This window comes from Siphateles boraxobius, unplaced genomic scaffold, assembly GCF_051911475.1.
Source record: "Siphateles boraxobius isolate OS27281-9 unplaced genomic scaffold, OSU_SipBor_1 35, whole genome shotgun sequence".
In the NCBI taxonomy this organism is placed as follows: Eukaryota; Metazoa; Chordata; class Actinopteri; order Cypriniformes; family Leuciscidae; genus Siphateles; species Siphateles boraxobius.
Genome location: NW_027508975.1, coordinates 2,490,096 through 2,515,398, shown reverse-complemented (window position 1 = coordinate 2,515,398; position 25,303 = coordinate 2,490,096). Strand labels below are relative to the sequence as shown.

Here is a 25,303-nt window from a genome sequence, read left to right as displayed (position 1 = left end):
TTTGTCTGTACTCACATTCATATCAGTGTCAGTCGGTGTTCTCATAAGCGTTTTGAGGATTGTGCAAACATTTCACTTTGAAGTCTTCCTCTTCAGACATTCAGATAAATGTTTAAACATAGCTAAATTTAGCTGAGTATTTTTGATTAAATCGGTTTGATTATGATTAAGATGTAGATTTTATCAAAAATGCCATAAAAACGCCCTCTGGTGGCTTTAAGAGAGAATTACAATAACAAAGCATTTAATTGTTTAGGATTAGGATCAATTCAGATTTGTGTTTTCTATCAGCTGTTTAGAATCAGAGCTAAAAGGGCTGAAATAGTTTGATTTATTCGGACTGCCAAATTTTGTGTTCCTTCATTTAAAAGTCGTACAGGTGGAACATCACTAGGGTGAGAAAATGATTACTTTTTAAAGCACATGGTCTGTTACCCACATGACAAGTACAGGTTTCAAACATGCATTTATAAGAGAATAACAAGGTTTTGAGTGTAAGATAAGCATTTGTTAACTCAAGTACTCAAGAAAAAATGCAGTGCCACAAGTTTAAATGAGCTTTAATAGAAAGGCACATATACAGCCAGAGTGTGAGAATTAAAAGCCTTTAAATGCGGAAACCGTTTAAAACTAAACTCGTCTAATCAGAAGTGACAATCTGCTAGATCAGCTCAACTGCCCTTTCTGTCGTTCATGAGTTCAAGTATGTCAAAACTAAGTCTCAGTCGTGTTCATCTGAACTGAGATCCGATTACCCCATTGGCTCTTTTGTACCCCCAGCTTAGTGTGTGTGTGTGTGTGGGAGAGAGATGTAGGTATGAAAGAAGGTCATTTGTGTGTGTTTGTGTCTGTTTATATGTGTGTGTATGTGGATAAGGGTGGAAGAAGGTCTGTTACACTTCCTCACAATCAGATCTTTCCAGTTTAACAGTGTTGAGTGAGTGTGAAAAGTCTGTTACCTTAATGCAGGTTGAATAAAAGCAATAAATATAAATATCATGACATCATGTCGGGAGAAATGTATCTGTGTTCACAAAATGTGGGGGTTAAAAGAGTCAAGATAAGCGGGAAAAATTCAAAGAAGGAAAAAAAAGGGCAAGATTCACAGGTTCTTATATAAATGTGTTAAAAAGCTCAAACTTAAGTTAGATTACAAGGCTACGATGCTACGCAACTAAAGGTGTGCGTTCCAGAGAGCACGCGGAAAAACTAAAAAACATGCAAATCGCATCTTTCGGGTTGTGGGATCGGCAGCCATTTTGTTCAGCCTGACTGTACAGCTGCGCTTTGATGAAAATGGCCACCTTCACATACAAAAATACACTTAAAGCAGTTGCAGCCGCTGCGTTTGTGTGGGTAAACCTCAAGAGGAAGGTCTGAAAACAGCGTGAAAACACACAAACGCAGAGTTGAACGCTGCCTGAATGATCGGTTACACGTCTCCATCTCGTTCAGTCTCATTCCTTAAAACACTCGCCTCATTGGTCATCACTGACTGATATCCACACAAACAGGCCCAGGAACACACAAACACAGTCCCAGACTCTTGGTGTTGTTCATTCAGGCCCGATCAGGCCCAATGGGAGATCAGCAGGGTGAGATTGTTGATTTTTTTTGGCTGTAGAGGGTCTGAAAGCTTACAACACACACTCACACACACACAAACGATCTACTGCGGTACTGATGGGCCGTATTCATCCTTCTTTTGCTCCCGTAGAGGTATCTGTGGTTCAGTGGTGCTCGTCACCCTCTTCGCTTGACCTTTGCTCACTCCATCCCCTCCTCCTCCTCTTCTTTCTCCCGTCGTCTGATCCGTTTCTTCCGCCCCCGTCGTCCCGTGCCTCTATTTCTGGATCTGAAAGATGAAGAGGCGGAGGTTGATGTTTTTGGCAGCGAGCAGCTTGTTGCACTCCACGCTGTCGCTGATGGGCAGCAGGGCGTACTCGGTCTCGTTGGCGTCGTTGGAGAAGACGTGGTGCTGGATGACGGGTTTGATTTTCACGTCGTCGTACGGGCCCTTCAGCAGCAGAAAGGAGCACTCCAGGGCAGAGTTCACTTTGCTCTTCAGGATGAGCTGGAAGGAGAGCGTGCGCTTGCAGGACAGGTTGGGGTTGCGCTCCGAGTCGTTGACCCGTGCCTTCAGGACCCAGGTCTGGTTGAGGACGGTGAAGCGTGGCGTCTCGTAGTACAGGCGTGTGATGAAGTCGTCGGTGCGGTAGGGCCGGAACTGCACCTCTGGAGCAAAGACACATGACAATACAGGCTATCAACTTACTTTATGACACAAGCGGTTTTTGGTAACACTTTATGCAACGGAGGCCGGATAGTGAGAGTTGTGCAGGTAAACCTCACTCCCCTAATCTCAAGAGGTGCACAAACAACTGATGCTAGTGACTACGGTCTTCAGCGTCTTTGTTAGCGCACCCGCCTCCTATGCCAGAGACGTTGGTTTGATTATCACTCAGAGCGGGGCAAGTAGGACCGGAGGGTATATATTGGTGCCGTGACCCGGGCTGGAGTGAGTGATGTGCAGGTAAACCTCACTCCCCTGATCATAAGAGATGCTAGAGACTGCTTTGAATAATTATAATAATTAATAATAATTTGTTACATTTATATAGCGCTTTTCTAGGCTATACTGCACCAGAACACCCACCACACACCAGCTTACTGGTGAAGAGGAGACAGTGATGAAGCCAATCAGTATATGGGGATGATTAGGAGGCCATGATGGACAGAGGCCGAGGGGCAATTTTGGGATTTGTAAAGGGATAGTTCACCCAAAAATGAAAATTCTGTCAGTATTTACTCTCCCTCATGTTGTTCCAACCCCGTAAGACCTTCGTTCATCTTCGGAACATGAATTAAGATATTTTTGATGAAATCTGAGAGCTGGATCACTCCTCCATAGGCTTCTAAGGGATTGACACTTGTTCCCCGAAAAGTTATTAAAGACATCGTTAAAAAAGTCCAAGTGACTACAGTGGCTCAATCTTATGTTTATCAAGCGACGAGAATACTTTTTGTGCGCAAAAAAAACTAAAATAATGACTTCAACTATTCATTTCCTTCTCTGTGGTTTTTTTTGCGCACATAAAGTATTCTCGTCGCTTGATAAACTTAAGATTGAGCCACTGTAGTCACTTGGACTATTTTAACGATGTCTTTAATAACTTTTCGGGGCTGACAAGTGTCAATCACTTGATCCAGCTCTCAGATTTAATCCAAAATATCTTAATTTGTGTTCTGAAGATGAACAAAGATCTTACGGGGTTGGAACAACATGAGGGTGAGTAAATACTGACAGAATTTAAATTTTTGTGTGAACTATCCCTTTTATGACCACAGAGAGTCAGGACCTCGGTTTAACGTCTCATCCGAAGGACGGAGGAATAGGACCGGAGGGGTTACATTTACAATCAGGGTTCATTTGTTGGCATTAGTTCACTACATAGGTCAACATGAACTACAATGAACATTACAAATAAATTCTGTCATCCCCCTGGTGTCACTCCAAACCCAAAAGGCATTCGTTCTTCTTCAGACCAAAGCTCAGGCATGCTTGCTTGACACGTGAGAACCAATGAGGTTCTTTCTCGTGTCACGCAACACATTTGAGGTTTGAACCAATGAGGTTTGTTCTCGCATGTCAAGCAAGTACGGTTGAGCTTCTGTTTATGTTCGCTGATTAATGTTTATATGTGAATAAAGGCCTAAATCCAATGTTCATCATATAAAAGCGAACGGCCAGACGAATACAGACACTTAGTCTGGTTTTTGTCGGATCAGTGTGTCACGCCTGTTGGCATCTGTCTGAACTTGTTTTCGCCGATTGAACAAGCTGAATCTGATTTAGAAGGGACGTGCAGTAATCTGGTGACTCTCGGTGTTGGTCTGTGTCTGTCTCTACAGTGTGAATTGGCCTTTTCAGTCACTTCCCACATTCCACGACCCGACAAATGCAGATTCTACATGTTCAATCAGTGAAAACAAGAGCAGAGCGACGGCGACAGACACACTGATCCTGCAAAACCGGACGAAGTGTGTGCTGCCGTTCGTCTGTGCAGTGTGAAATAGCCTTAAAGCGATCGTGTCTCTTCAGAAGACTTGGATTTAACCACCTGAGGATTATATGAATTCATTTTATTTTGATCATGTTATGAAGCAGCAGTGATTTGGGTAAATAAGACTTTCAATGGAGGGACAGAAATCTCTCAGATTTCATTAAAAATATCTTTGTTTGGGTTCCAAAGATGAACGAAAGTCTAATGGAAGGGCGAGTAAATGACTTTTTTGTAGCTATGTATATTAAAGTCTCCCTGTGGTGAAAATCAAGTTTTTATTGTTGTTTATATGTCTATGTGGTATTTTTAATATGCTTTAAGACAAGCCATGCCAAAATTCATAAGTCATTCATAAGCATTGCTGAGTATTTTCTTCTTAATGAATTTTCTTCTTCTTCTTAACTGCAGTGAACCAAAGACAGTCTCAAAAACACGGTTTGAAATCGCTGGGGTTTCTGACGTCATAAACTACCTTGTAACCAATCAGATCAACGTGTGATCGTCAATGAGTGGATCTCTGAGAGAGTGAGTGAGTGGAGGCGGGGCTCATTTGCATATTAATAGACCCGTGTATATTAAATGAGGCAAGGGTCGATGGTGCAATGAAACAAGACTCAAGGTTTCTTTGTACCTGTAAAACCGATCTTCTCAAAGCACAGCAGGCTGAAGATGCTGTTGTAGAGCGTTAGCTCTCTGCGATGGCTCTGGTCCATCTCATCCAGGATACCCATCAGCTCCATGCCGGTCTTAGACGGGTGGGAACACTCGGCCTCGTGAGCGCTGAGCTCGTGGAACGGCCCGTGCCATGGACAGCCAATCCGCTTGTACTTGCACTGCGTCACTCTATTTCCAAATACAAAAAAATAACACCTTTTTTTTAAATGACCAACCAACAACTCTAGCAATATAGTCTGTAAATACAGTATCATCACACAGCTCTATATATAATGTTGATATCTAAGCTTATCCAACTTTACTATTGACGAGCACAAATCTACTAAACGCAACTATAAGGCATGAAGATAAGATATTATGTCCCGGTTTCACAGACAGGGTTTAGATTAAGCCAGGATTAGGCATTAGTTCAATAAAGGATTTTTAAGTGACTTTTATAAACGTGCCTTAGAAAAAACACATTACTGGTGTGCATCTTGATACGAAACAATGGCATATTTTAAGAAATTTCAGTGCAAGTTGCTTTGTTAAAACAGCTCAAACATGCATTTTAGTCTGGGACTAGCTTAAGCTTTGTCTGTGAACCCGGCCACATAAACATTAACATCATGATTTTCTGCAAAGCTGCTTTAAAACTGTTATATGAATAAAATTGACTTGACTTAAATCTTTTACATTGTTTACATTTGCTTGCTGATTGCACAAAAAATTATATAAAATTTGAAGAGTTTTTTTTTTATGTGAGTGAATGCATGACACTTGTATAGTCCAAGCCAAGTGTCTATGTTTATAAATCTTTATGACGAATTAAGACTAGAATAGGGAGGATTCACTAAACACGAATTGTGCCCACTGACAGCGCAATTATTTATTTGCACCCAAGTCCCTTTAAGGCCAGACATCTAAGTAATGCTGAAGACACATATGATCACAGTGGCCTCATATAAGATGCTAAAGCACTAAAGTAAATCACTATGGATGAAAATATCTAAAAATCGTCTCTCTTTAAATGAATGTGTGCTAAACTACACGTCTGGATTTGTGCCTGATTTCAATGAATGGTAACAATTTATTTAAAGGTGATGTATTTACACATGTACTTACTATAGTAATAACAGTAAATAATGCATAATTACAAGCAACTAACCCTAAACCAAACCCTAACCGTAATTCTATAGGAAGTACATGCAGTTAATTAATATTACTCAGTACTTATTTGAGTAAGTACAACGTAACTATGTCACCTTAAAATAAAGTGTAACCCAATTAATTTTCACAGGAAAAAGGACACAAACACCTCTTTTAAACAAGCTTTTCACTGCTTTTTGAAATTTGTAATAGGCCAACATTAAAGTCACCATGAAATCAAAATTGACAATTCTCATTTTTTTTATGGAATATTCCAGTATTTATTATAAATTAATAATCTGTGCACATCAGTATTTATTAAAAAAAAAACATATGCCCTCCATAGTCTTTAATTAGAAACATAAACATTCCCGTTGCCTCGCAAAGACGTGTCTTCTCTGATGAGGGCTGGGAAATAAGCTTGTCCAAGGGCCAGTTTCAATTCTTCCCCTCCAGCAACCTGTCACTCACATGAAACCATCGTAGCAATTAGAATAAAAAAGTCCATTCATTTTATCCATAGGGAAATTGATTTTTAACGAGAATTTATAAACCATTAAAAACAGCCTTACTGAGAGCTACGAGATTGTTAATCGATGCTATATACTTTTGTTGAAGGCGTCAGTCCCCATTATGTTAAATTAATGGTGAAAACCGACATTACCAAAGATTCTGTACAGAAAACTCCACCAATCAGATTCAGAATTTCTCCATTATTTTTTTTTTGTGCAATGCTTCATGGGATTGCATTTCTTTCTCTCACTAAAACAGTCCTTTTTTGTCCAATTTTCAAATACCCTTATGCTTCAAATCAAAGTTTGTAATGTTGTGATTCACCCTGTGGCTGGTTGGTTTGGTTCATGGCTTATAACACTTTAAGACTTTTTAAAAATCCCGGTAACACTTTATTTTAGTGTCCTTGTTACATATGTTACATGTGCTTACCATAGTAATAACAGTAAATTATGCATAATTCCATGCAACTAACCCTCAACAAAATCCTATAGTAAGTACAAGTAGTTGCTTAATATCACTCAGTACTTAAATGTATAATTACACTGTAACAATGACACCTTAAAATAAAGTGTAACCAAAATTGCGGATTGCGGAAAAAAAACTTCCGGAACCAAGGCTTCTGAAAAAGTGGGCGGGCACTAATTCACTCTATTTACAAAAGTAGCGTGTTGTGCTGAAAATAATCATAACGGATTTAAAACGGTGATCGTGCAGCACTACACAAGAGTAGAGCCCGAAGCGTTTAGTGAATTCGCCCCATGATTTCCAGCGTAATGTTGTGTGTTTGTGAATGGGTGCAGCAGTACCTGTCCTGGCACTCCTCTGTTTGGTGGCGCTCGAGGCCTGAGCGAGGGAACTGTTTGAGGCAGTAGCTGCACTCAGAGGGCAGCTCGCTCACGGCTTTCTCCACCGCCAGGTTCCTGCAACACAGACTCTTACTGATCTCACAGCGGCAGTTAGGACACGTGGCCTGCTCCTCTTTGAGGCGCGCGTCAGCGAGCAGGTGGATGAAGCAGCCGGCGCACATCAGGTGCCCGTTTGTACACTGTGAAATGAGAGCACACATCTTCAGCCCACAACAAGTGCTCAAACCATCTCACAGGGAGTTTTATGCAAAACAGGGTGGCGCAGGGTGGCATTTCCTCATTTTCCTCGACAAGAGATTGCAGTTGATCCTGTAAATAAGAGCTGTGTCTGTAATCATCCCCTATACCCTTAAATAGGGCACTATTTGAGGGGACAGACATTTGTAGTGGTGTAACCACTTACTCCTTCACTATATTAGTGGACTAATGTAGGGGATAGTGAACGAGGGTATAGGGGGCGATTTCAAACACAGTTAAGATGTGAAAAGGTGAAAAAAAATCCAAACCATCATGGCCCTGTGTGAAAAAGTGATTGCCCCCCTTGTTAAAACATACTATAACTGTGGTTGTCCACACCTGAGTTCAATTTCTCTAGCCACACCCAGGCCTGATTATTGCCACACCTGTTCACAATCAAGGCATCACTTAAATAGGAGCTGCTTGACACAGTAAGGTCCACCAGAAGATCCTTAAAAGCTACACATCATGCCGAGACACAAAGAAATTCAGGAACAATTGAGAAAGAAAGTAATTGAGATCTATCAGTCTGGAAAAGGGTTATAAAGCCATTTCCAAAGCTTTGGGAATCCAGCGAACCACAGTGAGAGCCATTATCCACAAATGGCGAAGACATGGAACAGTGGTGAACCTTCCCAGGAGTGGCCGGCCGCCCAAAATTACCCCAAGAGCGCAGCGACGACTCATCCAAGAAGTCACAAAAGACCCCACAACAACGTCCAAAGAACTGCAGGCCTCACTTGCCTCAGTTAAGGTCAGCGTTCATGCCTCCACCATCAGGAAAAGACTGGGCAAAAATGGCCTGCATGGCAGAGTTCCAAGGAGAAAACCACTGCTGAGCAAAAAGAACATCAAAGCTCGTCTCAATTTCTCCACAACACATCTTGATGATCCCCAAGACTTTTGGGACAACATTCTGTGGACCGATGAGACAAAAGTGGAACTCTTTGGAAGGTGTGTGTCCAAGTATATCTGGCGAAGAAGGAACACTGCATTTCATAAAAAGAACATTATACCAACAGTAAAATATGGTGGTGGTAGTGTGATGGTCTGGGGCTGTTTTGCTGCTTCAGGACCTGGAAGACTTGCCGTGATAAAAGGAACTATGAATTCTGCTGTCTACCAAGAGATCCTGAAGGAGAATGTCCGACCATCTGTTCGTGTACTCAAGCTGAAACGAACTTGGGTTCTGCAGCAGGACAATGATCCTAAACACACCACCAAGTCCACCACCGAATGGCTGAAGAAAAACAAAATGAAGACTTTGGAGTGGCCTAGCCAAAGTCCTGACTTGAATCCTATTGAGATGTTGTGGTATGACATTAAAAAGGCGGTTCATGCTCGAAAACCCTCTAATGTAACTGAATTAGGACAATTCTGCAAAGATGAGTGGGCCAAAATTCCTCCAGGACGCTGTAAAAGCCTCATTGCACGTTATCGCAAACGCTTGGTTGCAGTTGTTGCTGCTAAGGGTGGCCCAACCAATCATTAGGTTTAGGGGGCAATCACTTTTTCACACAGGGCCATGATGGTTTGGATTTTTTTTCACCTTTAATAATAAACACCTTCATTTACCGATTGCATTTTGTGTTTACTTGTGTTGTCCTTGACTATTGTTTAAATTGGTTTGATGTTCTGAAACACTTATGTGTGACAAACATGCAAAGGAACAGGAAATGAGGAAGGGGGCAAACACTTTTTCACACCACTGTAAAATCAGGTAAAAAATAAAGTAAAGAACAGTTTGTCCAACATTGGGGCTATATACTTCCATAAGGACCCAAGGTTGGGTAGGTGAAGATTGTTTGTAACAAGAACCTTGATCATTTCAGTCTGAACTTAACCGTATGTGCGGAGCATTTCAGTGCGGAGAAAACGGGAGAAAGATCCTTATTTCACATGCAAAGGGAGTTTCTGTTCTTAATTCGTAAGTGGATCTTAATGGGGGAAATAATAATAATTATTAATAATAAAAAATATATGACACCTTTAAGGTAAGAATGGTTTGTTAAAAAACTGTCATCTCAGTCCTTGTATAAAAATGTACTCAATTTGTCATTTGCTTCAATCTCTGTTGCATCTAAAACTGTAAATTTATGTTACACTTTATTTTAGGGTGTCCTTGTTACAGTGTAAATATACACTAAAGTACTGAGTAAAATTAATTAACAACGTCTACATTATTTACTGCTATAGTAAATATGTGTAACATGGACACTGCAAAATAAAGTTGCACCCGAATTTACTGTCACAAATACATGTGATAAAAATTAATGTGTTTTAAAAACTGTTCAAAGATAATTCTTCAGTTATTCTATGCCAGAGCAAATTGTGGTTTCACTTTATTTTAAGGTGACATAGTTAAATTTTACTTACTCAAATATGTACTTAGTTATATTAATTGACTACATGTACTTACCACAGGGTTACGGTTAGGGTTTGGTTTAGTTACTTATAATTATGCATCATTTCCTGTTATTAACATAGTAAGTACATGTAGTAATGTGTAACAACGTCACCATAAAATAAAGTGTTACCAATTTTTTTTTAAATATTTTATTTTGAATTAGCTTTTATTTTGAAATTTTCTGTTTTAAAATGTTGTCATTTATGTACTTTTGTCATTTTTATTCATTGTTTTTTATAGTTTTATATATTTTTAAACTATTTCTATATAATATATATATTCATTATTTTTTATTCTAGTTTTAATAATTTTACATACTACAACTTGTTTTATTTCGGTTAGTTGCCAAAACATTTCTTTTTAGTTTTTAATTTGTAGTATTTCATATAAAATTGCATGTTTTTTTATTTAATATTTATTTGAAATTACAGAACCTATTTTAAATTTAATTAACAATGATAACACTGATGCAATATTCTCTTTTATGATTAGTTCAAGGTTTCATTTGAATAATTCTGTTTCTGGTTTACTAATTCACCAGCAGATCCATTTGAAGTCTGTTGAGTCTGCTTTTGATTAATTCAGTGGGCAGTTGATTTTTTCCTCCCTGGCTTGTTTGTTTTGCTCCAGAACTTGCACATGTTCGTCTCATTTGATAGGATTCAACCCCTGATTCTGTAATAAACAGATTATATGGCATGAGTTTAATAGCACTGATGCGCTCTGAGTCTGACACCTCCTCTCTCAATCACATGGGCTCAATGTGAGAGGATGGCAGTTTTTTCATGACCTGTGTTATGCTTGTCTATTATTTCCTCTAGTTTCAGCAAAACACGCTAACCAAATGACCACTCTATTGTGGATTTATCCAATTATTATTTATTAATTAAGTCATTAAATGGACACTTGTAAAAAAGTAAACGTGTGCAAACCTAAAACGCAAGCAATTGTTTACAAAGTGTGTGAAAACATGAGAGGAAGTTCTTTTACAGCTGGTTTAGCCTGTGGCTTCAGAGGGATTATATGAGGTGCATATTTGGGGGAGGGGTGATCAGAAGAGGCCAGCAGTGATTGGGTTAAACAGATCATGTGACCACCCTGATTGTCATGTTGGCCTTTGAAGGCAAAAAACAGCTGCTCAGGTCTGTATCACGTGAGGTGTAGAATCTGAAACCTTCGAAAATAACATCATACCTGCTCTTAAAAAAAAACATGTACCTGGAATGGCAAATATGTGCATTTTATTAGACATTTTTTTCACACACATTATGAGTCACAGACAGTGTGCAATCAGCTGTAGTATAAGGAAGTACAATAGACAAACAATCACAATGACAAAACGATACCCCCCTTTGTGTCATATCTATGATAACAGGCTGTATCTCACTAATATCTCTTGCATTCCAAAAGGATGCTGTGTTCTGTACTGTGATAGCTGCATTATGTTTATGGTATCTACGTCATGCATACGGATTTCTCTGCATTGCAAGTCTCCATAATGGCTTTGTTTACCTGGTACACCGAGGCTTTAGGCAGGTCCAGGCACACCGTGCAGCAGAGCACCGAGTACAGGCGCTCCTCGAGCTTCCCCGCTTCTCCTTCCTGGTGCCTCACGCGCTTCTTAGGCGGTGCGTCCGGGTCGGCCTCGGAACCAGGACCGTCTCTCCGCACACCGGACTCCTCCTGGATACCGGCCAGTCCTGCGCTCCCCGGACCCGCATCCAGGACACCCCCCACAGGACCAACACCCAGCCCCGAAGATGAGGAACCCGGGGCTGCCGCGACGCCTAATTCCATCCGCTCTTCCATCGAAGACATCCGAATGAGTCACGAGGGGTATTTGGGCTGACTGAGCACAGGATCCGCTGAATGTCAGGGTGAGATTTTCAGCTTTTTCCAGGTAGTTGGCCTTTAATGATGGGGGGTCTGGACAGCCAACAATGCACTCAGTTGTAAACCATCAAACGTCAGTTCAAATAGGCTAATTTTGGGTAATATGATACTAAGTATAGGGACAGTGAATATAATTTCATCTGTGTTTTACTGCGGTTTGGCCTGCATGGATGCCTGCAATTTTTTTGGGGGATAGATCTCAGGTAAGCTTCAGCTCTCAGCTTGTGAAAAGAGAGAGAGAGAGAGAGAAAAAAAACAGCTAAGACTCAACAAAACAACAGGCTGTTGTTTAGGTCCGTTATCCGCCGTGACAGCACGCACACGGCGACTCTCTGCGACCGGGCCGGGCTCTTTCCCTCCGGTACACCTTCCGATCACAACCGAGCCACTCCGACACGATCCGGATTCTCCCGAAAGCTTATAAATTATCAGTTTGCTGCAGAGTCTCTTCGATAGTCCTTCCCTTAATCTGCACTGCCATCTTTGTTTTTTTCCTGACTGTCTCCTCCTCTGCCCCTGTCCGCTTGTCCCTTTCTGATTCTGCCAATCCGAGATCGGTTTACTCAGAGCGAGCTGAAGAACAAGCGAATCCTGTCATCCGTTATTGAACTGTCAGTGGATGCGTTGCCATTAGTAAAGATGGCCGCTCGACCCTTCTTGTTCGCGCTTCCTGATTGGCTGCAACAAATGTTGTGCTTCATCAGATGACTGGGGATATTTAAAGAGCTATGCTTTGCGCATGCGCACCGGCCTCCTGCGGGTCAAGGCTGAAGCTTTTTTTTTTTTAAGAGAAAGGTGATCAAAAACTTTTGTAATTTGGATAGTGTGGTGCCTGGTTTTGTTAGTAGATTTGTTTATATTTTATTGTGCTAGTTTGTCGCATTATTGTCATGGCGATTATAGTACAAAGAAAGAGTAAAAAGGTGAGCAAACCTTTTCATACCATGCTCAAAATCCCATAACACTCCTCATATGCGACAAAATGGCAACGTCATCGTGGGTTGTCATTCATCTAAATTATTATACTTGACAGAATAATGAATGGAATATTTTTTTATCGGATACATAGGTTTTTAAAAACATTTTACACATTTTACAATCTCTTTTAATTTCTTTCACCTTTTGAAGTGATTTTTATTTTTGACCCGAGACCAGAATGACCCCTGGGGGAGGGGAAATGGCCTCAGCCAATCAAATGTCGCGGTCTATGATGTACTGGTTTGGGCAAGACAGATGTCAGTCTAGTTTCCCCAACCTGAATAAGCTTTGTGTTGAATGGGGGGATGGGAGTGTGTTTCCTGATTATATACATAATGCTATCAAATATATTTTATTAAATGTGCATATAACAATGTAATAAAGAAGGTATTAATTATACTGAGATTAATAGTGTTTTTCACCTGACAAGAACAAGGGCTTTCTTCATTAATTATTAGCTCTGAACACTTGGTATTTTAGATCTTACCATAATGATGATGATAATGTAAATGTATTTATTGATTATCATAAGTAATCATGAGTTATTATCATTATATGTGCTTCAGCCAGAACAGGCCGGTTATATAGGCTGATAACTGCCTGTTATCCTTTGTATGCATTGGTCTTTTAAAACTACTATTATTCATTTTTGGCGATACTTTAAATGCCTTGTATGACTTATAAAAGTGTGTAATTTTGTAATTACAGAGAAAAGAAATTAAAACGTCGACCAAACAAAGATTAATAGACATTTTATCATAAAAACATTATTTTACCGACCAAATTATAGAAACGTGCATCCGAACAGCTAGTAAAGTTTAATTGTATCAGTCTAAAACATTTACACAGTACTCATAATGTTTCGAAATAACATTAAGAAAAATAACTTTAACAGAAAATGCTGAAAAAGACTAAAACAAATATAAAGACGTGCTATGAAATGAAACACGAGAAGACAAACAATGCTAAATACTTTTAGCTTATTGCTAGCTGGTCTGCCCAACTAACATTTCCACACACATTGGCACTCAAGTAATAGAGGCCGAGCTTGACTGATACTTCTTAAAAAAACAAAACTAGTCCTTCCTTATTGAAATGTTTCTTTTTTTACAGTTTCTTTTATGCAGTCTCTCTTTTAGACACAGATCAAGAAGAAAATGTAACATAATTAGAGGCTTGCACATACAAAAACAACATTAAAATAAAACATAAATAGCCCTTCTTTCTCTAGTAAGTAAATAATCTTATAATAATAATGTGTAATAATGTCCTGGGTCATTTCATTAGTGACCTGTAGGCCCACATAGAATAAACACTGAATTCGTATTTGTTTTTTAAATATTGTATTATACAAGATAACTATTTTATAACGAGAATTATAGCAAGAAGAGTGCACTCATTTAATGGTAAAGTAGGCAATTTCTGAGTGGCTAGTAATAGCAAGCTAGCTTTGAAAGCATGAGATTCGGACCGAATGCAATGATTGGATGAACATTTTTTGGTCCTGAGACTTCCGCAGAAGATACATGTACATGTTTTCATATTGAGACCACTATTATGGATTGCTATCAGGATGTGAAGAGAGTTTCAACTAGTATAACAAAAAGTGTTTATAAAACAAAATGCCTACCCTTCCTTGAGTGCAGAAATGTGAAATTCAGTGCAGATTTCACCCTGGCCTGGTGATTAGGTCAAAAACGGTGAACTTTCTGTCAGTATCAGTGCTTCGAGTATGTGTGTAGGTTGAGAGAGAGAAGACACTAAATGTTTTTGTATAATGGTGTTATATTTTGCAAGTCGTACCGTCCCTCGTCACATCCACATGGCCTGTGTTGTCCTGACTCTTGTTCTTTTCATATATGATTGGTTTCTTCTAGTAAGTATTTTATGCTGGCTTCACTACCCTTTAACTCATTACTCATCAGGATACTCTTGTTTTGAGTCAGTATCTTCTTGCTGTTCTGGTTTCTCAGGTACGTGCTGATCTGTGGTATTTTCAATGTTTGTTGTGGTGTCTTCTGGATGGGATGAATATTGTTGGTTGCTCATCATGTTTTGAATCTCTTCAATCTCCTGGTTTCTGCCATGTGCGTATATATCTGGGTCATAGTTATTGTTCAGTATGTTCTCGTGAATTTGTGCTGCATGAAATTTCTCTGCCAACATCTCTGGTTTGTGAGAATCTCTATTATTAGTAATATCCAGCTGTCTGTTTAGTCTGTGAGTGGCCTTTGCCGTCGCCTTAAGGTCTTTTTGTGCAGCTGCATGTTGAAGCCAGTCCCGCTGCAGGGTTTCACTTGCTGTCAAACGTCTATTTGGGTTGACCTCCAGCAGAGCCCTGACTAGAGCTTTAGCCCCTGGAAAACACAGACATCAACACCTGTCATGTGTAGATCACAGCATCTAAATTACAGCAGATCTGAAGGGTTTACAGGAACGGTTATACCTAAAATCTAAATTCTCTCATTTACTCCACCTGCACTCAAAAAAAATATTTTTGCCTCTTGTTAAATTTAATATTTTGTCACAACTTAATTTAATTGTGTTCAATCAACCTAATATATTTAAAACTGAAGTTTACTTAATTAATTTGTGTGAAAACCATGAATCATTTTTGTTGACAACTTACTGGGCAGTGGATCTGTAGTTCCCAGCATGCTTTGCAAGGGACTGCATTAGGAGGGTAAATTTAGGGATTAAAGTGTTATTTTATGTGTTTTTTAGGAAATGGAAAGATGTTGTTAGTTAATGTTAGTATTTAATGTTCAGTTATGTTAGAAACTTAGAGGACTTTCTGTAATGTTTTTGAATTTTGTGGTTACCATTATGCGGAAGAGTGACGACTGTGCTGTGTGCACTCATTATACACCACGTATGCATTAAACGACATATTTAACATTACTACATAATAAGTTGTTCTAAATTAATTGAATGCTAGTAGCTATTATAATTGGAATTTACTATGGAGTGCAAGTAGCTAGAATTATAATGTTGGTGATTTTAAGCAGGAAAAAAATTAAATCTAGAACAAATTAGATTTTATTGGAAAAATGTAATTCAATTTTGTGGAAAAGTTTTCCTTAATTTAATTAAGTTGGTTCAACAACTTTTTATTTTTTGAGTGTGAGAATATAGTGCACGAATGGAGCATCTTTGAAGAAAGAACATGATACGAGTTTGAAACGGCATGAGGTTGAGTAAATGATCAGCTTTTTTATTTTGGGCTGAACTAACACTTAAATCTCTTTTTAAATATGTAGGAGGTCAAATGTTGGAGTTCAAGATCTCACCCTCGGACACATTATCCCAGTAAGGGGACAGAAAGCGGACTTCTCCCTTCTGGATGAGCCGGAATAGTTCCTCTTGATTGCGATCTGGACTGCGGAACGGAGGAAAGCCACTGAGCAGCACAAACAGTATAACACCCATCGCCCAAACATCTACTCCAACACCGTAACCTATTCAAATATAGACATAGACATGCATAGCTGATCACAGAGTTGTAGCTCAGGTTTTTTGTGTCCAATGTTTGTGGTTCAGACTTTACCTGTCTCAGCGAGTATCTCTGGAGCAACATACGTAGGTGTGCCACAAACTGTGAACACTGGCTCCGTTACCACCATGGCTAAGCCAAAATCTGCCAACTTCAGATTCAAACTTCCATTGCCATGCCGCTGTACCTTAAAATCAGCAAAAAAAAAAAAAAGGAGATGATATCAGCTGGATCATGTTGCATTGTTCACTGTTTTGTCCAATACAATACTTAGTGGTTGAAAAGTAGCCTACTGCTACTGAATCTGTTGTAATGAATCTGTTTAAGGTCGGTTCTTCTTAACCGGTCCTCATTTGTAGTGTTGGAAATCCGGTTCATTCTATTGAATCGGTTCGTTCGGATGTTTTATGTAAATAAACAGATTAATAACTATTCACCCGTTCCCTGTCCTATGTATGTTTTTCACTCATTTATGTAAATGTTGTTGTATTTAGCAGTAATTTTATATTATTTGGATATATTATAATTTAAAAAAAATATATATTGTTTAAGTTGTTGGTAGTCTATGAAATAATGCTTAACATTTATAAATAAAACTATTTAAAAAAAACATTTTCGGTGATTTAAATGAGCTGAAATAAAATAACATAAAGCCTACATTTTAGATGAAAAACTAAAATTAGAAATGTTGCCTTGGCAGTTAACTAAAATGAATACGTTTAAGATGATTTTAATTTGAGTGACTAGAATGAAAGCTGAAATAAAAAATAATTAAAGTGATAAAAAATAATACAAATGACTAAAACGGAATTTAGATAACTATAACAATAACTATAATGATTTTGTTTTAAAAATAGTTCTAAATTGAAAGGATAGCGGTGTCGACACCACAACTATAATGATAACGACACAGAGGAACAATGTATTTGGAATCGTTTTCAGAACGATTTTTTTCCAGCTGATGAAAGACATAAACATTGGCAGCCAATCAGAATCCCTCCTGCTTTAAAGAGCACCCGCATTTAAAGAGACAGGCCACAAACTGCAGCGTCAACACAAGCGGACAATAACGTACGGTTGAATGCTCGAGCTCTTTAAAGCAGGGTGGATTCTGATTGGCTGTCAATGTTTTTATCATTAATCAGCTGGAATATTGTTCTGTAAGTGATTCCAACGATATTGTTTCTCTGTGCCGTTATCGTTATCGTTATAGTTGTGGTGTGGACTCTGCTATACTTCTTTAGAATGATTTTTTGAACTTTATCATTATCGTCCTTGGTGTGAAAGGGCCTTAAAGGATAATTCTGATAAAAATATTTAGCACTTTGAGTCTGTTTTCTAGTTTGTTTTGGATGAACTAGAGTGGTGGACACAGAAATTTTGAAGATGGGTCCTGTCTCGACTTTTTGACTCTTTTAGAATCGCCTTTGACCGCTTCAGAGTGGCTGTCTACCGGCATGCACAAACATATCTTTAAAACAACCTTTAACGTTTGTTTTCAAAACTGTGCAACTCACCGAGTGGTTAGTGGTGTTCGTTGATGTTCCAAAACAAGTAGCGTAGCGAAATACAGTTTCTGTCGTGTTTTATTTGGCGTTTTGTAAAATCGCATTGATTTCTGTTGAAGGACTCATTGCTCGTTGAGATTACTGCGCTACCGCTATCAAGTGGTCGGGAGTTTGCTAGCGCTTCAGACTCAAATATCGAGCGGAAGTTTATACGCGGTTGTGAGGTATCTGAAAAAATATAGTTCCACTATAGCAAATAGCACGGATTGAAATTGCGCCGATATATTTGTTTTTTTTATCTTCAACGAACACCACTAACCACTCGGTGAGTTGCACAGTTTTGAAAACGAACGTTAAGGGTTGTTTTAAGGACATGGTTGTGCATGCCGGTAGACAGCCACTCTGAAGCGGTCAAAGACGATTCTAAAAGAGTCAAAAAGTCGAGACAGGACCCATCGTCAAAATTTCTGTGTCCACCACTCTAGTTCACCCAAAACAAACTACAAAACAGACTCAAAGTGCTAAATACCGGAATTAATCTTTAAGACTGAATTTGAGTAACTCTCATCTCTTACCAGCAGGTTTTCAGGTTTGATGTCTCGATGTGCAATGCTCTTGTTGTGGATGTATTCCAGAGCCTGACTGATATCTGTGATCATGCATGCAGCTCTCGGCTCAGTAAACCTGCCGCTCTGGGTGATGGCGTCAAACAGATCTCCACCGGTGACCAGCTCCATCAGCAGGTAAACGTGCGTGTCTGTGTGATGAGAACGAAACAGCTGGATGAGCCGAGGATGTTCCAGACTTCGCAGCAGAGAGATCTCATTCTGGATCATGTGACCGCGTCCCTGCAGCTTAGCGTTGTCCACAATCTTCATGGCGAAGGTTTCATCCAGGCCTTTCACACGGCACTCTCTGACCACCGCAAAGTTCCCGTCTCCCACCACACGACCCATGTCGTAGCAGCGCTCGATGTCCTCCAGAGATAGTTCTGCACCGTCAGGTGGGACGTTACCCTGCAAGTCTTTCTGCTCCACTGTCTCCTGCTCTCCAGTTAATGTCTCAGCGATTTGAGGAACAGAAGGGGTAGATTTGGTATCGGCAACATGCTTATCTGCTTTCAGCGATCTGTTCGGAGCTTTTTCCAAAGAAACCATATTGTTTTGAGATGTACTACTTTTATTACTGGGGTTATTCGTCCTGTCCGGTTGAGAACTTCGACTGCTTCTGATTGGAGGAATAGGAGGGACGCATCCTCGACAGCTCCGGCAGAAAACAGCGTCTCTCTTTCTTTCCTCCTTCTTCGGTTCCTTCTCATCTTCTTTCAGCAGGTCAGCTTTCCTCCTCCATAGTTCTCTTTGCCTTTCTCTCTTCAGCTTTTGCCTTCCAACAGGCTGCAGATTGTTGACCGGTGGTTGGTTCACCTGATGATCGCGCACCCCAGGTAAGGACACCTCAGGATCGTCATCATGGAAACCACTATCCGCTTTAGTGGCCTTGGGTCTCAGGATACGCTCCCAAACCCTCAGCAGGTGTTCGCAGTGTCCGGGGTTGTCCGGATAGAGCTCATCCAGAGCTGCCCTGATATCCTCAAGCGACGGCCGGGTGTTTCCGAAGGCCAGGAAGGCTTGATCGAAGCGGAAGAAGTCAGTGAGGCTTTGTATCTCTCGGCCAGAAGGGCTAAAGAGACGTCGTATTCGAGCGTTGTTCCAGCAGGGGAAGCCCAGCGCCTCGGACACATCAGCCACGAGCTGCTCGAACGTCTGCACAGCGCGCCGGTTTAACAGCAGCGAGATCTTCCTCACGCTGTCCTGTCCACACGCTCGCACCACGCTCACGATCCGCGGGCGCACAGGGCTTGATTCTGCGTGCCTGGCATGATAACCACTCGCTCTGGAGACTCCTGCTTCTTCCCAAACACACATGGGGCTTTCTGAATCCTTAGAGTCTGTCAGGGGCCTTCGGGGTCTTGATCTGTGCAGGTAAGAGGGAAGAGGTTGCCGAGGGGTCACATTTGGGCATTTTGGCAGTTTAATCCTTTGATCTGGAACACAAACATGTATTGTTAGGATACAATTTGCTATTTTTTGTTAGTAGAGAAACTCGTCCAAAGATATGCTTTGTTCATCAAAAACGCAGCACATTTAAAATTGCTCGATCAGATTTCGGAGGAGAAAAAAAAAGCTTATACAGGCGAATTAAAGAGGAAGTTTGCAACATTAATAATTGAGAGCAGGTGTGTATTGAGGAGCAATGCCGAGACATGCAGATTCTCGAATTGCACCGCATGCTCCAGGGGTAACGGAAAAGGATCAAATCTGATCATGTCGGATCACTTTACTCAGCTTGCGCAGCTTGCTTTCTTTCTTTCTTTCCTTCTTTCTTTCTTTCTTTCTTTCTTTTTCTTTCCATGCATGCACTAAAACATGTCTGACTTCTTTAAGTGGAAGGATGCAGGAGGCATTAAATTGAACACCAAAAACACTCAAAGATGCTGTTTCACTTTTAAGTCACTAAGAAGGATCTTTTGAAAAGACTGTTACCAAAGAAAAGCCACTGTGAAACTAATTAACTATATGCATGAATAAGCCTAAAGTTATTTTTAAATTGAATTAACCTACGTTTAAATTTAATTAATTTCATCAAGGTTGGAAAAATATACATTTATTAATAGCATATTAGAATATTATATCAATAATGTTATTTATCCAAGGCTAATAATAATGATATCATATTATTTAGTTTGTTTACTCATCATTAGAATGATAGCGACACACATAGCCTGATAGGATACTCGTTACGGAGATTCTGCAAATGTGGATTGGTTAATTGACCTAGTTAAACTTTTAGTCATTGTCTTATTCTCTTATTGATTTATTAATGTATCATTTGAACTCGCCTGTCAGTCCCCATCTGGGTCTCGGTGGCTCTCGCCCCGGTCGCTGGTTCCACACCGGTGTCATTCTGTTCCACTGCTCGCAGTCTCATCAGTGTTTATGCAGATATAAACCCGTGAGTCTGATTCACTGCTCATACTGTCCCAGATGTCCAGCGGCGTTACAAAATGGTCAAAAAGTCTGTAACCATGATGAAATCAACGCGCACCTCTAAACAAGCTTATCAAGTTTAAAACAGCGCTGAATTTAAAGCACAGTGAATCGGACAGTGCGCACACAGCCAGTGTTCAGTCAGACATGAGGTAACATGGGGATATCGAGAACACGCATCTTTTGGAAAAGCTACGAGCGCGTTACCGGATACTCCGCATCCTGCAAGCGCGTCTCCCCGGTAACACACAGAGAACTGAAACACACACACACACACACACACACGCACGCACGCACACACATTGTGTTTTGATGTTTTATGGGGACTCTCCAAAGACATAATTATTTTTATACTGTAGGCTACAAACTGTATATTCTCTCTACTTACACTAACCCTACCCATTACACAAAATGTTTTCTATTAAAAAAATATCACTTAGTATGATTTATAAGCCTTTTTCTTAATGGGGGCCAAAATGTGCCCCAAAAGGACCAGGATTTCAGATATTGACACACACACACACACACACACACACACACACACACACACACACACACACACACACACACACACACACACAAAGAGAGAGAGGGCTGTTTGACTATTGAGGAGGCCATCTCATACACTTCCACAGTTTTCATAGCAGCCGTCGAATAGATATAATGAAAACAATTTATGAGCTGAGCTGATTCTTGTCTAAAATGCATATTTAACTAATTATAGTTTTAATATATTTTCATTTTATTGGCATTACTGGCACCTTTCAATTTGTTATTTTTGTTCTTCCTGCCACGGCAGAATGAGATTGAGATATAAAAGAGTAGTGATGTCTATAGTGAATTTGATGTTGAATATTTCAGTCATCGCCATTATTGGTGAATTTGGTACAGATGCATGGAAAGAAATTCATTCAGATTAATTCAATAAAATACTTTTTTTTCCTCTGTCCCATATTCTCTGCCTTATTATTTCACACCCCTCACCCCTTTATTCGTTGCCTTCTTTACCGTGGTTTAAGATATAAATGAACTTCACGAGACTTTTCACTTTGTCTTCGCAGGTCTCCCAGTAAAGCTGTATTACCATAGTTACTGTTAACACAGCAGTCCTGCATTGTGTCTATGTTTGCGTTAGGCTGGCCTTTGCTGTGTGTGTGTGTGTGTGTGTGTGTGTGTGCAGCTGTAGATGGGTTGTGTAAATGTGTCCATTAGAGGGCAGTGTGTGTTAGACGGTATGAAGGATCTTTGGGTGATAGACACAGACTCGGTTTACTATAGGTTTTCCCCACACACATGCCTAACTCAGTGACAAAACAAGCACAAGAAGCCGTGGTTTACAGTGATTTTAGAACAGTTAAGAAGCTAAATATGACACTTGACCCATTAAAAGTAACTTACTATTATATTCTGTATATTTTAATTTAAAAAGAAAAAAATGGCTATGTTCATGTGTAAAAATGGCTGTGCTGTGCTTGATCTATAGTCTTTGGCTGTTGCCAGGGGCAGACTTTGCAATTCAGGGGCCCGTTTCAAAGACACAGTTGGAGGCCCCCATGAGAGAAAAAGAGTCAGACAAGCATTTCATGCAGTGCGACTGCAGTTACTTTATTATCGCTGTTATATTTAAAGGGTTAGTTCACCCAAAAATGAAAATGATGTCATTAATGACTCACCCTCATATCGCTCCAAGCCCGTAAGACCTCCGTTCATCTTCAGAACAGTTTAAGATATTTTAGATTTAGTCCGAGAGCTTTCTGTCCCTCCATTGAAAATGTATGAACGGTATACTGTCCTTGTCCAGAAAGGAAATAAAGACATCATCAAAGTAGTCCATGTGACATCAGTGGGTTAGTTAGAATGTTTTGAAGCATCGGAAATACATTTTGGTCCAAAAATAACCAAAACTACGACTTTATTCAGCATTGTATTCTCTTCCGGTTCTGTTGGGGATCCGCGTTCAGTGACGCTGCTGACGTAAGACGAGCTGACGTGTGTCTTTGATTGATTTGATGATTCTTTGTGTTAAATACTTTAGGGTTCTTTATTCTTACCTTTTTGTTTTTAACATCTGTAACCATCAATGCCTCCTTATTACTAATTTTCTGGAGCTCAGATATACAACAGTTACTACACAGACTGTCCACATACTCTCAACAGGGAAATGATTTCTCTGTAAATTATAACTTTAAAAATTGTAACAATCATTTCCTAACAATCATGTATTTTTCTCTTTTAATTTAACAGATTATGTAGTGTGTGAGCAGCTCTGCTCAGTTAAGGATCCTCATCTTCTCTTCTCCACAAAGTAAGTAACAGAGATATGGAATTTATGATCGATATTGTTTGATTTTTTTATTTTTATTATGACTTAATGCCTAAACATACCCAGTCACAAAAAACATTAAAGCTATACCATGACTTTATACCACTTTTTCCTTTTAACATGGTAAAGAGCTCATTCTGTCCATTTTTGCTAATTTTGGCCTTCATGAACATAATTGTTTTTACATAATCAACTGGAAGAGACACAATGTAACTCTAAAGTCATTTTTTTATTTCAGATGCTGTCCCGTACCATAACCTCATCATTAATCTGCAGAGAGAAACTGCCACTCAGAATACACACTTAATGAAGGACGTAAAGACATCATAGGGGACTGTGAAGATATTTCATGAGAGTTCTTTAGATTTAATCTCCTTCAGCGAACACCTTCTTCGCTGGATCCTCCGGATTATTGAAGCCTTCGCCGCCGTCGAAAAGCATACCAGCGGGATTGATACGAGGACGTCGGCACCTTCAGCCGCCTTCGAACGCCATCCTACTGAGCCATCCGGCGTGCCACACACGCAAGCATCTTTACATCTGTTCGCCCCGCGACACTTGTAAAAGAGCAATTTTCTGAGGCGTTGTTTCAAATGCCTTCCTGCGCGTCGTGCAGAGACCTTCTCCCGGACGGGGATCGTCACATCATCTGCGCTCGCTGCCTGGGCCGGGACCACGCAGAAGCTGCTTTGACCAAGGGCGGATGCCCGGAATGTGATGATCTGGGTCTCTCCGCACTGCGGGCTCGCCCCGCCGCTTTCGCCGTGAGCGAGCCCATCGCCCCCACCCCTCTGTTTGAGCCGCGCACTAAGAAAAAGCGCCGCTCACAGAGGCTTCCTGAACCGGAGCTCAGTGACGTCACGCCGAGCCAGTCTCCGCGTGCTTCACCGCCGCTCTTACCTTCCCCACCGCCGGTTCAGTTCACCCAGCCGGACCCACACCCCTCTAGCAGAGCGGTGGGCCTTGTAACTTTCGGCGCGTCCGAGGACGATGGGGGAATGGATGACAGCTTGTCCATCGACGCTGCATCGGACGACTGGCCGGGCTCCACTCTCGACCCCGCCCCGTCGACGCTAGCTAGCACGAGCGGGGGCTCCACCATGGATACGGAGATTATCCGCGTCCTCTCGAAGGCCGTAGAGGACCTCGGGCTCGATTGGTCTTCTCCCGAAGAACCAACCCGAAGCCGACTGGATGAGTGGTTTCTGCAGGGGCGCCAGCAGGCCCCTCGGCAAAGGCCTTCTCCCTACTTCCCGGAGGTTCATGACGGACTCACCAAGTCATGGAAAGCCCCCCACTCTGCGCGTCTGAAGCCTTCTTTTTCTTTGTCGCTCTCCTCTGTGGACGGCGCGAAGGAAAGAGGCTACGAGGGAACGCCGCCCCTCGAGGAGGCCGTGGCCAATCATCTCTGCCCGCCCTCCACCACCGGATAGAAAGCCAAAGCTTCCCACCCCTCGAAGCCCTGCCGCACTACTTCTGCTCTCGCCGGTCGCGCCTACGCCGCCGCCGGCCAAGCTGCATCAGCGCTTCACTCAATGGCGGTACTTCAAGTGTTCCAAGCTAAGCTTCTCCGCTCTATGGACGAGTCTGGCCCCGAACCCGAAGCCTTTAAGGACATACGCAGCGCAACTGATATAGCTCTGCGAGCCACGAAGGCCACCGCCCAGTCTATTGGCCGCGCCATGGCTAATTTGACTGTTCTCGAGCGCCATCTGTGGCTGACTCTGACGGAGATGAAGGACGCGGATAAGGCGCCGTTTCTCGACGAGCCTATCTCCACCAGCGGGCTGTTTGGACCGGCGGTTAAAGGTTTCGCCGAACGCTTCACTGAGGCCCAGAACGCTTCACAAGCTATGCGCCATTTCCTGCCCAAGCGCTCCAGCTCATCGCAGAGCAGACAGAGACCGCCACAGCCGCAGCGGGCTAGAACAGCTCCCACCGCCTCTCAGCCCGCGCCTCATGCTGACGCTCGACGCCGCACGCGCTCCCACAACCGCAAGCCGCCTCCTGAGCGACGGGGTCCTCGGCCCAAGATTGTGCTGAACCCTGAGCCTCGAAAGCCGTCCTAGCCACAGGAATGAGAAGAGAGAGTGCGTGTCTCGCAAAAGCCGGACCACTCTCTCTGCAAAAGCTCAAACATTACCCAGTCCCCTTACAGGCGGCTGGAA

At 41.3% G+C, this 25,303-nt stretch overlaps 3 protein-coding genes across 3 annotated transcripts in view; all 3 read right to left on the bottom strand.

Annotated features, from left to right (window-relative positions):
* ppt1 (palmitoyl-protein thioesterase 1 (ceroid-lipofuscinosis, neuronal 1, infantile)) overlaps positions 1 to 25,303 on the bottom strand; it is a 356,601-nt gene that overhangs the window by 8,561 nt on the left and 322,737 nt on the right. The window lies entirely within an intron of this gene.
* On the bottom strand, positions 545 to 12,328 carry zftraf1 (zinc finger TRAF-type containing 1). Its single transcript, XM_077195846.1, has 4 exons — positions 11,406 to 12,328; positions 7,190 to 7,428; positions 4,696 to 4,907; positions 545 to 2,235 (listed from the first exon to the last, which is right to left on the bottom strand). The coding sequence occupies exons 1-4, from the start codon at positions 11,709 to 11,711 to the stop codon at positions 1,844 to 1,846; spliced, it is 1,149 nt and encodes a 382-aa protein (XP_077051961.1). The 5' UTR covers positions 11,712 to 12,328; the 3' UTR covers positions 545 to 1,843.
* On the bottom strand, positions 13,567 to 21,085 carry dclk3 (doublecortin-like kinase 3). The gene is made up of 5 exons (XM_077195807.1): positions 20,665 to 21,085; positions 18,341 to 19,809; positions 16,312 to 16,444; positions 16,055 to 16,222; positions 13,567 to 15,121 (listed from the first exon to the last, which is right to left on the bottom strand). Exons 1-5 carry the CDS (start codon positions 20,726 to 20,728, stop codon positions 14,679 to 14,681), a joined length of 2,277 nt encoding a protein of 758 aa, XP_077051922.1. The 5' UTR covers positions 20,729 to 21,085; the 3' UTR covers positions 13,567 to 14,678.

Coding starts and splice junctions, on each gene's coding strand:
- dclk3 (XM_077195807.1), bottom strand. CDS start 20,728: ATGACACCGGTGTGGAACCAGCGACCGGGGCGAGAGCCACCGAGACCC. Junction 16,445..18,340: donor TCAAACCTGAAAACCTGCTG/GTAAGAGATGAG, acceptor GCTGATTTTAAG/GTACAGCGGCATGGCAATGG. Junction 15,122..16,054: donor CTGGGATAATGTGTCCGAGG/GTGAGATCTTGA, acceptor TGTGTTTTCCAG/GGGCTAAAGCTCTAGTCAGG.
- zftraf1 (XM_077195846.1), bottom strand. CDS start 11,711: ATGTCTTCGATGGAAGAGCGGATGGAATTAGGCGTCGCGGCAGCCCCG. Junction 7,429..11,405: donor CTAAAGCCTCGGTGTACCAG/GTAAACAAAGCC, acceptor CTCATTTCACAG/TGTACAAACGGGCACCTGAT. Junction 4,908..7,189: donor ACAGAGGAGTGCCAGGACAG/GTACTGCTGCAC, acceptor ATTTGGAAATAG/AGTGACGCAGTGCAAGTACA.